Here is a 15013-nt window from a genome sequence, read left to right on the forward strand (position 1 = left end):
GAAAATACATAACATTACAGTTCCCTGATAATACACTCACCCCCACGTCATCCAAGATGTTTTTCTTTCATCAGTCGCAAAGAAATTAAGGTTTTTGAAGAAAACATTCCAGGATTTTTCTCCATATAGTGGACTTCAACGGTTATCAACGGTTTGAAGGTCCAAATTGTAGTTTCAATGCAGCTTCAACGGCTCTACATGATCCCAGGCGAGGAATATGGGTCTTATCTAGAGAAACGATTGCTCATTTTCTAAAATAAATATTAAAATATATATACTTTTTATCCACAAATGCTCATCTTGCACTAGCTCTGTGATGCGCCACGCATTATGTAATCACGTTGAAAGGTCACGTGTGTTCCGGTTCAAAAAGGTCGGGTAGGGCAAAAAAATAATTTCCTCCTCCAACATCGTTGTTTTACCTTTTATTTATTTATTTAGTAAATGGCGTTTGACTTAGTCTTTGCATGTTCGCTTTGTAAACACGAGGTTGGTACTTTCAACGTGATTACGTAATGCGTGGCGCATCGCAGAACTAGTGCATGATGAACATTTGTGGTTAAAAAGTATATAAATGTTTAATTTCTTTTTAGAAAATGACCAATCGTTTCACTAGATAAGACCCTTTTTCTTCGACTGGGATCGTGTAGAGCCTTTCAAGCTGCATTGAAACTGCAATCTGGACCTTCAAACAGTTGAACCCCATTGAAGTCCACTATATGGAGAAAAATCCTGGAATGTTTTCCTCAAAAACCTTCATTTCTTTTCGACTGAAGAAAGAAAGACATGGACATCTTGGATGACGTGGGGGTGAGTAACTTATCAGGAAATTTTAATTCTGAACTGAACTAATCCTTTAAATTGAAAATAACCCAGATTATACCCTTATTGGTAAACAACATAACAGCTGCTTTATATTAACAGATCAACAAACCTTTATGACAGAAAGTAAGTCTTCGCTCTTCTCCGGTTTCAATATTCGTCACCCACAGGTCGTTATTATTTATGAAGGCAATGAAACTGGGATCACCGGGCGAGATCTTGGGATCCATGCGAATCCCTGAGCACTGCGTCTTTATTTCCACAGGCTTCATTGGGGCAGCCTGCTAAACATCACATGAGTTTCAGGCATAGAGACACACATGCATTATGAAGTTATTTCCCAGAAGAATTAAACCACGGGAAGCAGAATAAAAACAGCTAGACTCACAATGAATCCGTTGCGGCCGCCATCACGGCAATAGAAAAGGCTGTTGCTCGCTTGGAAGAGGAAAAGGCCGCTTTGTGGGTGATAGTCGTAGGACGTGATGCCAAAGACTCCCAGACGCTTCCTCTCACGGAGAAGCTCCTCCTCGCGAGAATATACACCATGATGCGGGGTCGCCTACAGGAAGAACACGAATGAATGATATAATTAATATGTTTATGTTATGAATATGTTATAATCCCTCATATATGTCGTTATGCTGATGTTAGCATCATATTCCTAGAACAAAACGAAGAAATTATACCTGAAAGTGATCTAACATCTGTTTCCATGACAACACCAGGAGGGCTTCTTTCCGTATCTTCTTTGGGATTTCAGAGTACAATAATGAGTTTTCTCTGCTCCCATAGGGCATTCCTATTTAAGATGAAAACATTAGGAAAATGATAGAAATGAAAGAAACTTGGAACAATTTGAACAGAATCATCAGAATCAAAACATCAAAAAAGTTTGTGAGAAAACTAATCTGACATCATAATGAAGAAAAAAAGTCTGATTCAAATAATTTATTATTTCTTAGAAAAGACGCTACCATTCGAAAGTTTAGGGTCGGTAAGATTCTTTTAATAATTTTAAGAAACTAATACTTTTATTCAGCAAGGATTGAATTTTATTCATCATTAGACTGATTAAAACAGTAACAGTAAAGACATTTTAATCTTACAAAAGATTTAGATTTCAAATAAATGTGGTTCTTTGGAACTTTCTATTCAATAAAGAATCCTGAAAAAAAATGCATCACAGTTTCAACAAAAATATTAGGCAGCACATCTTCTTTTTTTTTAACACTGATAAGAAAGGATCATTTGGCACTGAAGACTGGAGTAACAAATCCGAAAGCAGTTAATTATTAAAATGGAAAAATATATCAAAATATATTTTAAAAAACAGTTATTTAAAATTGTAACTATTTCAGAATATTGCTGTTTTTACTGTATACTGAATATTAGAAAACAATAAATCTTACAGACCCCAAACTTTAGAACAGTAGTGTATATGGTCATGTGGTGCGAACAACAAAGTCATGTGGTCCAACCAACATGCATGAGGGGAAAAACAAAACAGGAAATGACATCAGAGGCCCCCTGCAGATCCTCATGACTGTGTCTAGGTCATTACATCAGGTAAGTTGACTTATGACAAGCCAAGGTTGCTTCAGGTTGTTTTATAAAGATACATTTCTAACAACTTGGTATGTGTTTAAAAAAAAAAGATTGATCATTTTCTTTATCATTAACCACTGACGGCATAACCATTTAAAAACATACAGGCTAAAAAAAACACCTATATTTTAATAATGAAATGAGGAACTGATGCATATGTTGATACAAGAAGCTGCATTCTCATGAAAAGTTTTGATTGTGTTCACAACTACGAGAAAAGAGTACCAAGGTAGTAGAGCCGGTGCGAGTGAGGGCCGGACTCATCATGCTTCTGAACGAACTGGAAGTCATGGGGTGCCTTGTTTATGATCATTCCCGAATACTTCCGGCTGCCGTGAATGATGTCACGCAAGCCATCCCACGAGTGCTTCTCCACAAAAAACTGGGAGGGGACGTCTTCCATTTCCACAACCTCTGTGCTGTCCGAGATGTCATCTACCGCGGTCATTCTGACAGCTGCAAAACTGAGCACAGGAGCGACCCATCAGCCACACGCTCAAAACACATTTGATTTATATCAAATGGGGTAATGTCAAAAAAAACAAAAAAACATTGCCGTACCTTTTCCAACTACCTTCAGTGTCGTCTTCAAGTTTCACCCTTTTTCCTCTATGCATTAACCAGCATACAACCCTCAACAAGATCTGGCAACCTGCAGGATAGAGAAGAAAATTGTAATGTCTTTAAATTATTTTCATTAAGGACTTTTCTCATGAAAAACTGATAAGCAATTTATTTGATTTAATAAATCGCATGTCATGCAATTAGATTAAAGGGATAGTTCACCCAAAAATGAAAATTTTGTCAGCAATTACTCACCCTCATGTTGTTTCAACCCCGTAAGACTTTCGTTCATCTTCGGAACACAAATTAAGATATTTTTGATTAAAGTGACTACAGTGGCTCAACCATAAGTTTATCAAGCGACGAGAATACTTTGTGCGCAAAAAACAAACAAAAATAACGACTTTATTCAACTATTCATTTTCTTCACTGTGGGCCTCAGAGTGAGTTCACGTAGTGTAACTGCGCAGCGCTTCTGTGTTGTACGTCACACGCATCACACACATGACCAGCGTCGGCCAATAGTGAGCCTACGTGTGACGTACAACACAGAAGCGCTGCCCAGTTACACTACGTGAACTAACTCTGAGGCCAACAGTGAAGAAAATGAATAGTTGAATAAAGTCGGGGGTTTTTTGTGCACAAAAAGTATTCTCGTCGCTTGATAAAACTTGTTTTTTTATGATAAACTATTTTAACTAAGTTTTTACTTACTTTCTGGGCCGGCAAGTTTCAATAACATAGAAGCTTATGGAGGAGTGATCCAGCTCTCAGATTTAATCAAAAATATCTTCATTTGTGTTCCGAAGATGAATGAAAGTCTTACGGGGTTGGAACAACATGAGGGTGAGTAATTACTGACAGAATGTTCATTTTTGGGTGAACTATCTCTTTAAAACTCGCAGCCATAATATAAAGAATTTTGCAATGTGTTTTTTCAGGAGCTGATATTCATTTAAAGGGGTCATATAATGGTACATGCACTTTTACAAGTTGATTGTACTGAAATGTGTGTTGGCAGTGCCTGTACACAACCATCATATAATGATAAAAATCCATCCAGTGTTTTTGTTTTAATCTCCTTATATGTTTTCCCCTGCCTCAAATCGAGCCGTTCGAGCCTGTGATGTCACAAGCTCGCACGCCCCTCCCACGATTGTTGATTGACAGGAGCGTCTCAACACAGACCCGCCCTCGCTCATGAGGGAGCTGTCAATCATAGTCTGCGCGGCGCGGACCGGCGCGGTCATTGTTGATATGCTGGAGCACTGTCTATGAGCAGAATGGCGTCTAAGCGATTGTGGTGTTCTGTTCTTGGGTGTAATAACGAACACAGCAGTCATTTTAATGTTCCTAAATCCGAACCGCTGAAGACGCAGTGGCTGTGTTTGTTTTCGAAGGGAATATTCCCCACGAGCAACGTCAATGCTCTCATGTTTGCGCGAATCATTTCACACACCAGACTGCTTTATAAACGAGGGTCAGTATAAAGCTGGATTTGCTAAGAAGCTGCTCATGAAAAAGGACCGGTACCAGATATTCGTGTTCCTGCTGAATCTCCAGAAGAACGGAAGTGAGTGTAATGTTTTATTAAACTTTATATTAATATATTAATCTTTGCAAATCGCTAGCTGCACGCTTCACAATGAATGCGTCTAAGGTTTACACTCAGGGTACATTACGGCATGTTTTCTATGACGTTCTCAATATAATTTATAATCCCACGTTTATACTGAACAACGCATTATGGTTATTGTGTTATTGAGTTACAAACGGTGTAGCACAGAACAGAGAGGCGGGGTGAGCAAAGCTCATTATCATTTAAAGTCATATGCACTGAAACGGCGTGCTGAAAAAAAGAGCTGTTTTTGACCAGGTAAAATAAGTGTTTTCTTACAATACTAATGAGAATTTTTAATTAAAGTATATTACAAACTTTTAATTTAGACCGTAAAGAATCATATTAGCTTGTACAAAAATGGCATTATATGACCCCTTTAAAAATGTTGAGTAAACATGATAACTGTAAATCTCTTCCTTCCAGCCCCCCCGCCCCGTCCCGTATAAAAGCACTGCAGTAGGATTTTTTGCAAATATTTAAAAGACAGAAAAAAGTAAAAAATTGTGAATAACATGCAATTATGTAATAAAAAAGTCACTAATTATGAGCGTTTTAAAATGTAATATACAGTAATTACATAATACAGTTTGCATTTAATCAGATGCAAGCACTGTATGCAAAATCTACTGCAGAAATTATGAGCAGTCGGTATGTACTTTCCAATAGGAGGGAAATACAAGCCACTGAGGTTTCAGAGATAGCCTAACTAAGCATTAGCATGAGGAATGTTATTAATCTCGGCTCTATGTGAGAGAGTCCGAGGTTGGTAAGAGTGATGTCACTGAGGAGGAAGTAGGACAGATGCTATTATTCCAAAAAAGGTGATGCTGATAATATTTTTCCAGGTGGTGTCTCTATATAGGGCTTATCTTACCATAAATGTTGATGTGGTTGAAGAGGTTGTCAAGGATAAGATAACTATAAATTGGATCCACAACCTGCAAGCTAGTAGTGTTGCTTATTTCACATGGGAATAGATTCAATAATCATAAAAAAGTCCAAACGGTATAGAAGCTAAAACAGCTTGTTTAATTATAAGGGTTAGAGAAAGGGTGAAATCTGTAATGGAAAACTAAACAATGTTTTGTTTTGCAAGAAAGAGAGTGTGTGTGTGGGTTGGTTAGCTGTATGGCCCATTAAAAATACAACATTTGACTGACAAACAAAAAGCTAGGCTATACAAATAACAGTCATCCATGATCCTATCAAGCCGATTTGAAAGGTTTTGAACCTGCTTGTAAAGGACAAAATACACAATGTTTCCAACATGACTGTAAACCTTTCTTCTTATTCGGAAATACGGTGTTGCTCAATGCATTGTAAAAACATAATAAATTGAGCTTTTATCATTGAGTTCCTGAAGACACGTATGAGGACAAGATTCATACAGGTAGCAGCTCTTGATTTGTATTACAGACATAATCTAACAACAGCTGATCTCAATATTATTCAACTGTAAACCTGGGTTTGCAGTGTCACGAACTGTCATTTGGCAGTTTCTTGTCGAACCAGTTTAAGTGCCACAGGTTGTACTTGTTGCATTTCAAAACTAGGTTTAGGAATCCCTAAAGCTGCCGCTACAGGCGAGTTCAGAAGGGTTGGTCCACGTTCCAAACGTGCAATTCGATTTGGGTAGTAACTGATAACACGTAATCTGGATTACGTAATCAGAATCCAAAAATCAAGTACTTGTAATTAGATTATATTACATTTTAAAATACTCATAGTAATTAGGCTTGCTGCGATAGTTGGTGATACACGGTGTTTAGCTTCACATCGATTATATCACTTGCCCAACGGGGCACTTTATTTGTTAATAAAAGATCTACGTTTAACATAAGCGACTTTGTCATTGATTGTACTGTTTTGTTGATGTGCTTTTCATTAAAATAATAATGAACCCACAAACCATTCAAGCAATTGCCATCCAAAAATTTACGCTGAGCGAAAATAAAATGTGCAAGGTTCAATTGTGCACGGTACCGGTATTAACGGTGTTGTCACACAGATTAACCGGTGGGAAAATGTCCTCACCATCACATCCCTACTCGACTACAATTACTTTTTTAATCTCACAATGACAGTATATTATTCATAATTCATTGATTCTCTCTACTACTTTTTTATATTTTAATGTTTTCTTTCCAAAAAAGCCTACTTATCAGAAGGTTTTCCAGGTTTGTGGAATTGCACACACAGACCAGATACTAGTCATGATGTGCCCACTGAAAACACACACAGCATATGATCACTGGATTTACAGAAATACTTTCACTTTTAACAAGTGTTTTTTCTCACCATTGCATTTGCATATCTAATCAGATCCTGACAAACACATTAATTATTATTTGAATCATCACTCAGTAAGTCATTTAACCATGCAATGCATACTGTTTTTGGAAGGCTTTTGTCTTTCAAACATTAAAATTCACATAATTTCATATTTGAATGCAATGCAAGGGATTCCCCAACTTTTTTGTCAGCTGGACCTCTTTGGCCTAATATGTTTACTTGAAGTACACCCTTAGATTTTAATTTAATAAGTTAGGTCAATAATACAATTAAGTCAGTAATAATAATAATAATATTAATAATAAATAGAATTAAGTTCACAGTTCTCTGATGTTGGTTAATGGTTAAGATGACATGCATGTAAACAAATTTTTTTTAGCAAGTATTATTTTCATAGTTTTTAATTTAAAATTATTTATTTAATTTTTGTATGATTTAATGAATAGCTTTTCGTTGAACCACACACAAACCCCCTTCAGTTACACCACAAACCCGTCTGGGAAACCCTGACTTAACGTAATATTTAATGCAATTCATTTTGTTGATAAAGAATGGACTATACTATACTTTCTCTTCATTTGAATTTTTATATTAATATGGTTCAAGATTATCCTATTCAAATCAACGCGATAAACGAGTTAGGTCATAAGAAATCTAAAATTAATCTAAAAGTAGTCAGATTATATTACCTTAAATTTGTGCTGTAATGGTTTACAATACTAATAACTACAATTGTTGTCCTGTAATTTGGAATCAGCAACTGACTACATTTTTTAGGTAATGTTAATCTACCCAGCACTGTTCGGACTTAACGGGTGTTTTCTCAATTTCTATTCGGTTATAGTAACTTGCGGTCGGGACGTTTCTTTGATGGAAAAAGTAGCGAACTCCCCTCTGACAGCCAAACGACGGTCACACACTGACACACACATTCATGTTTTAACTCCATTAGCGCAGATGAACAGCCTATACTACCAACTAACACACATTTACTGAAAAGTGACATGTTTTAACCGATCTGTATGTGATTTGTGTGAGCTATCATATGTTTTAGATCACTGGAGTCAGAATCAGCTGATGAGTCAACGACATGTTTGACCGGTTGTATGTGTGTGTTGCCTGTGCTAACAGTTAGCCGAGCTGCTACAAATCTAGATGACGGGAAGTCAAATCAATCACAAAATTACACTTTTAATATATAACTGTATTATTACTTGTGAATCATGTCTTCTACACAACAGACCTCGCGTAGAGTCAGCAGTTAATAATACTAGTAATGCTAATAATAATACCAGGTGATAATATCATGTTAGCATAAATATCTCTCTGCTTTTTCCAGGTCTATCCGATGAGCTTTATGCCGTCAAACACTAAAGCACCTTCATCAGCTCATCGTAAGATTATTAAATATGATAATCGTTATGTGCGGGTGATTGTCAGAGATCATCAGCTGATTTCATGTCTGCTCGGCCTCTGTTGACGGGCCGCTCACAGCAAACCGCTTTGTTATGAACATGATCATTTCAACTCATGATCGCTCAACATCGCATGTGTGTACTTACAGGTAGACCCTCAAAGCAAACTCTCATCTGTGACCTGTTGAATTCTTAAACGTATTTGCTGGTAAAAACAGAATCCATAAGCGCGAGAACCGCACAAAGCGACAGTCATGAGTGCTGATGAAAACCAACCGAACATCATCGGACACACCGGAAGCGCCGACACACTCCTACATCCGCTTTCCGTCTAGCCGCATTCAGTTACATTACATTAAAACACTTTCAAAATGAATACACGAATCCGAAACATACATACATATATATACATATTATATACTGAATAAAATTATATCACATTATTATATTAGAGTTTTCGCTTATGGCAGATAGATAACTGTATACTATAACCATTTAGGCTACTGTAAGTATAAAATGTAATATATTTAAAAGTCCTATCATTTCTCACAAAATTATTTGTTTGCTATGAAAATAAAATATTTAAATAAAGAACATTGAAAGAATAAAGAATTGAAATTCTGATAATTGTTCTCAAATAATTTAATGTGACTGTATGTAACAAATTATTCCCATCCAAAGGTCAATTATTTGCTGTACAGCCCCAGTGCAGCAAAAGTGGTATAGTTATATATATATAGGCCTATATAGCATATATAATATATATCAGCTTCACAATTGGCCTCTGTGAATAAAAAAAAATAAAAAAATAAAAAATGATATCATACAAATCAGACCAAAGAGCATTCCAAAAGTTAAAGATGTAGTTCACCCAAAAAATAAAAATTCTGTCATCCTTTCCTTTGCTCACCATCAAGTTGTTCTTAAATTGTATCTAAACTTGAGTTTCTTTGTTCTGTTGAACACAAAAGAAGATATTTTGAAGAATGTTGGGAACCACCCAGCTAACAAAAATATGTTCTTAGCATAAATATATCTAAGAAAATATATGCATAAATATATGGGAACTTGCTAACATTCCCATTAGGTTATGAAAACGTTAAAAAACGTCCATTTTTTTTTTATGTATTAAGAACGTTTTTTCCTTGGTTTATGTGGACGTTAGAGGAACATTCCATTCTATCATCTTGGAAATGTTATGAAAGCGTTATTTCTGAATGTTTGCTGAACGCTCAAAACATCCTGATCGTCCATCACCTCCAAACGTCCATCACCGGGCTCACACACAGACACTCGAGTAGGTGATAGTGCCACTGAGCCACTGTGCTGCCCTGTTTATATTTATTTACATATTACTTTCTTACAGCCAAAGTTACAGGATTTTTGAGTACCAAAAACTGTGTTGACACATTTTTCCAGATTATAAAAGTTTCTAAGTGCATTAAAATATTTGAATTAAATAACAGATAAGACTTAACTTTAAGATTCACATTTTAGTAGTACACTAAATTTTGTAAGAGTCTGGGAAGTACACAGTCCAAAACATGGCATCGTAAAGAGCAAAGATTACATTTTCTAAACCAAAAACACAACCCTACCACAAGGGGAAAAATAACACAAACTAAAACATACAACTCTATCTAACAAATCTAACAAGTCATGTGAAAAACAACCACAAAATTGTGTTCTGTGTAGCCTATATGAATTGTTTCATGGAGTTTCAAACATTGTCATTTTACAATGATGCTTCAAGCTGCGAGAGACCAGTGTAACGGTTGTCTGGAGATGCTGGATGTTTGGTTTAAAAATGGCGTGGAATAGAGCGCATGCGCAGAGTTGTGAGTGATAGAAAGACAATGAGAGAGTTTAGTTTAGAATCAGATGAAATGCTGTTACTGAAGGGAAATTCAAAGTCCTGATTGATTAGTGTAATGCATAGGTTCAAAAAGGAACCCAACAATCACGTTCCCCAAACGTTCCCATATGGTTCCCATTTGGTTATTTTTTTGGGGAACCATATAAGAACGTTCTAGGAACGTTCCCTGTAGATTATTATTTTATAACCTAAAGAGAACTTTCCAGAAAGTTCCCTGCAGGTTATTTTTAGGTTTTATTTTATAACCTAAAGAGAACCTTCCCAGAACGTTCACTAACGTTCTTTAAAAGTTATGTAATTGTGAGGATAAAACGTTCTTAAAAAACATTAAAACATGCTTAAAAAACATTCAGAAATAACGTTTTCATAACCTTTCCAAAATGATAGAATGGAATGTTCCTCTAACATTCACATAAACCAAGAAAAAAACGTTCTTAATACGTTTGAACGTTCAGAAAGCATTCAGAAATAACGTTTTCATATCTTAATGGGAATGTTAGCAAAACATTCTAAGAACGTATATTTTGTTATCTGGGGATGTTGTTCTAAGACCGTTTTCTCTCAATATTATGAGAACATCAGTCAAATACAAATAACATCATAAAGACGTTCCAAGAATGTTGTTCTACTAAGAACATTTTCACGTGACGGAACGTACGTGAATGTATTTTAACTATGAAAACTTTATAAGACTGTTCCAGAAACAGTATTTTAGGAACGTTTTTTTTTACTAACATTTACATAACTTTTACATAACGTAAGTGAAAGTTATGGGAACGTTCCCTGTTGGCTGGGCAAACAGTTTCTGGGCCCCATTGACTTCCATATTATTCCCTCATACTTTACCTTAGGCTACTTTAACTCAAAACGGATTCATAAATTTGGTACAACACAATACCTGAGTGTTGTAGGCTAATGTCCTTGGGTGGGCACTGTTGGCTTTGAAAACATCTCTCCAATGTTCCCAAGAGCATTGTCAGAGGACAGACGCAAAACGTGTGGAGGAATCCATGTGCGGCCTTATGTTTAATAATAATATGAATTACTCCCGATTGAAAAACATAGGCTACACTCTCTGTAATATTCAAATTAAAGAAAGTTTAATGTATTTAGGAATAAAAAAAATAATTAAAAAAAATAGCCTACTAAATTAAGATGTCAGGTGAATTTTCACCCAATTCTCGAAGAAAAGAAAAACAGAAATAAATAAATATTTGGTTATAAGAGATTTATCACTGAAAGACAGAACTCTATCTCCATCAGGATGTCCTGTGCTGCTCAGTCCTTATTTGTGGATAGGTCTTGCAAGTAGAATGATGTAATGTTGCTTGCATTTCATGGAAAAATAAAACTCACTATATTAGAAAATCAGTTATATTATAAACAAGGGCGGCTTAAATTGTATTGATGTTGACTATACCCTAGAAAATTGGCTCCACAATCAATCTTCAATTAGGAGTGTAATCCTACAACATGTCTTTTCTCAATTAGGTATAGATTTCCTTTTAATGTGCAATTATTCTATTAGTAAACTTCCTAGTAAACTTGCCAATTATCATCAGCAAATACTTTTGGCTTGGCGACTTATTTACAAGCACAATTTCTCGCCACACAATTTATTTATTTGGAAGAGGAAATCCTTGTTTGTTGAAAACTGGTTCAGTAATGGAGTGCTGTTAGTAGACCAGCTGTCTGGAAATGATGGTAATTAATTCAGCTACTCTGATTTTATTCCGAGACACTAATTTCCATCTGTGAAACAATTTAATCTAGTTTTCAAGGCCATCTCTTTGGAAATGTATTTGCTCTTCAGAAACAATAATAGATTTCTGTTTGTCCGTTCTATTTGTTTCTCTGTACAAAAATCCAATTGAAAAACCAGGTCTTTATTTTTGAACCTTGTTACCAATAATTTCTTATTGGAACATTTTTTGATGATATTAAGTGACATATATGTTGAGTCACTCCCTCAGAAATATAAAACAAATAAAGTTAAAGAAATATCTTTTATATATATACAAATATTTACAGATTTTATCCTGTGAAGTATATTCTTTTTATATTAATGACAAGAATCTACTCAAAGCATGTTTTTGAATAAACCTTCTTTTATTTATTGGAAAGTTTTATATCCATAAATGTAAATATACAAAAAGTAAAACCCGCTTTAACATCTTCAAACAACAATTAAATTTGTTTAAAATACAACCTCAATGTCTGTTATATGAAAGCTATATATATCTAGAATGTGTGCCATGTTTAAAATTTTTTCTTAATATGCTTTTATTCATTTTTGTCCCCTACCCTTTTTTTCTTTCTCTTTAATTTCTTAGGAAATATTTTTGAATAGGTTAATTAGAATAATTCTTTATATACTTTTTCTGGTTAACTATTAAGCCATAACGTGTTTAATGTTTGAAAGAGTGTTTGTATGTTATTGTCACCTGTTTGTAAAAATCGCAATAAAATAATCTAAATGAGAAATAATTGCAGCGCTCTTGTCTACCGCTAAAGAGTTAGTGTCGCTATTGAGTTAGAAACGGTGAAAGCGGTTTTCAGGTTTCATAGAAAGAGAATGATGTGAGCGCGTTAACGGTAGCACGGCCATAGATATATTATGTCTATGAGCACGGCAGTGAGCCAAATCATTCGCGGACCAAATAAATAACTCCGAGAGACAACTCGGAAAACAAAGACATGTAAGATAAAACCAAACGCCATCATGTTTTAAAGAAGAGCTGGGCACAGAGCCATAGAGCACGGTAACAAAACTCAGAGACATTTACAACAGGGTTCCTCAAACCACCCTGATTTACAATCACAGACCCACCACAGGTATAGCGTGCAAACTCAAAATTATTATATTATATTATATTATATTATATTATATTATATTATATTATATTATATTATATTATATTATATTATATTATAAACCTAATAAAGAATTGATAGCACAAGGGGGTTGTTTAGGGCTCCTTGTCATTAAACAGTTAAAAAAAACCTGACCATCTTGCAAATTCATAATCAATAAACAAACATTTATTTTTGATGGTTTAATGCTGTCTGACTTATAATTGCCAATAATTGACCGTACAATAACACATTATGGCTGTCCCAAATCTCAAGTAACTGCTTCATTATTATATTATATTATTATATATTTTTTTAATGATTTTTAAATAGAATAAAATACAATTGAATAAAAATATGATTTATTATCACTAAGTTACATCAAGGTTCAAATAAAATAGAAATAGCATATTAAAGTTAAAAGTTACAACTGCATGATGTAACCACTTCATGTGTGTTACGCTGTACGGGTCTGGTTTAAAGAATGTTTTTGCTCAGGTGGCCAAAATGTCCGCCCAATAGAGAATAAAAAAAAAAAAAAACAGAGGGAACATTGCTCAGCACTTGAAGAAGGAGATTTGTGGGAGAAGCCACAGAGAGGCCATCGTTCACTTTGTAAGAGCTGTAGTTCAATAGCTAAAACAGAGTAAAGGTGACCCACTTGACCAAATGAAGAGCTGTGAATAACACTGCTATGAGAGGCTGGCACAAACATGCAATTACTCAAAAAGAACCATGTGAATTTGCCAAGAAAACAGTGATTTAGTTCATGGGAAAAGATTTTGTGGTTGGATGAGACCAAGAACTTTTTACACCAAATCCAAATCTTAAACTTGCACCCCAGAGTCCTCTTTAGTGACTGGACTTTCTTTTAAAAACAGAACGAAGAATGGTTGAGGCAAAATATAGTGAAATACTTCAGGAGACCCTGTTTAATTCTGTTTCAGAACTGAAGCATGCAAAGAAGCCGATCCCATTCACCGAATGAACACTGCAGTGGCTCAAAAACAAAACAGGTGAATAGCAATAGCAATAGTCACGTCAAAATCGGATCTGATAGAGAATCTGTGGATAATTATTAATATGCAAAAATAATACTGGAAACAAGAATTATATGCAAACAGCATATTTCAGCGTTTTATTTTGTTAAGAAAATTCTCTAAAATAAAACTGTGCATAAAAGAAGGAACTGATTTATTCACAGGGTACTATAGATGGATAGAGAGAGAGAGAGAGAGAGAGAGAGAGAGAGAGAGAGAGAGAGAGAGAGAGAGAGAGAGAGAGAGAGAGAGAGAGAGAGAGAGAGAGAGAGAGAGAGAGAGAGAAAGCTTAGTCATGGCAGAAATGTTGCATGCATCATTTTATTATAATAGGAATAAAAAAACATTTAAATATTTATGCTATCTCTTCTTTCATTTTTAGAAATATCACAATTTTACTCATGGCACACATTGTTATGCTATTAAAATAGCATAAGGGTTGATCTCAGTAATCAAGAAATAAAAAGGTTGAATATGACAACTGTTTTCAAAATTTTAGGTAATCTTTATTTTCTCCCAATAAATGTTATATCTTAACAGCTGTAATTGATCTTGTATTGAAAGAACATAACATAAGATGTTAATAAAATAATGATGTATCCTCCCATCCAACTAAACCTAAATAAAACTTAACCTTAGATTTTTTTTAATAAAATAAATGAAATTGATTAGTAATTGATAGAACCACATTTTGTGTATAAAAATACACAATGCTGACTACCCAGGTGAATCTCATGAAACCTTTCAAAAACATATTTCACACCAAAATAAGTGAAATATGAAAAATCTCATTCTCATTACCGTAATATAAAAACATAATAATATAATATTTAAACTGAAAAGTGTTTTTACATAATGGTAATGTTTATTATGGTGAATCATTACCAAAAACAAAACAAAAAATACTGGAATTTAAAAATCG

The 15013-nt window shown here is 34.8% G+C and overlaps 1 protein-coding gene across 2 annotated transcripts in view; it reads right to left on the bottom strand.

Annotated features, from left to right (window-relative positions):
- dpp9 (dipeptidyl-peptidase 9) overlaps positions 1-8628 on the bottom strand; it is a 30974-nt gene extending 22346 nt beyond the window's left edge. Inside the window, exons 1-6 of one of the 2 annotated variants that reach the window (XM_056246756.1) lie at positions 8470-8628; positions 2992-3082; positions 2656-2894; positions 1512-1624; positions 1211-1384; positions 935-1103 (exon numbers count right to left, since the gene is read on the bottom strand). In XM_056246756.1, coding sequence (XP_056102731.1) covers positions 935-1103; positions 1211-1384; positions 1512-1624; positions 2656-2894; positions 2992-3047 — 751 coding nt within the window. In that variant the 5' untranslated portion in view covers positions 3048-3082; positions 8470-8628. Of the gene's footprint in view, positions 1-934; positions 1107-1210; positions 1385-1511; positions 1625-2655; positions 2895-2991; positions 3083-8469 lie in introns of both variants that reach the window. The other variant, XM_056246755.1, reaches the window with a different exon arrangement.
- Between the last annotated feature and the right edge of the window lie 6385 nt (positions 8629-15013).

The sequence above is a fragment of the Rhinichthys klamathensis genome, unplaced genomic scaffold, assembly GCF_029890125.1.
Source record: "Rhinichthys klamathensis goyatoka isolate OS25496 unplaced genomic scaffold, OSU_Roscu_1.1 h1tg000040l_1, whole genome shotgun sequence".
Taxonomy (NCBI): Eukaryota; Metazoa; Chordata; class Actinopteri; order Cypriniformes; family Leuciscidae; genus Rhinichthys; species Rhinichthys klamathensis.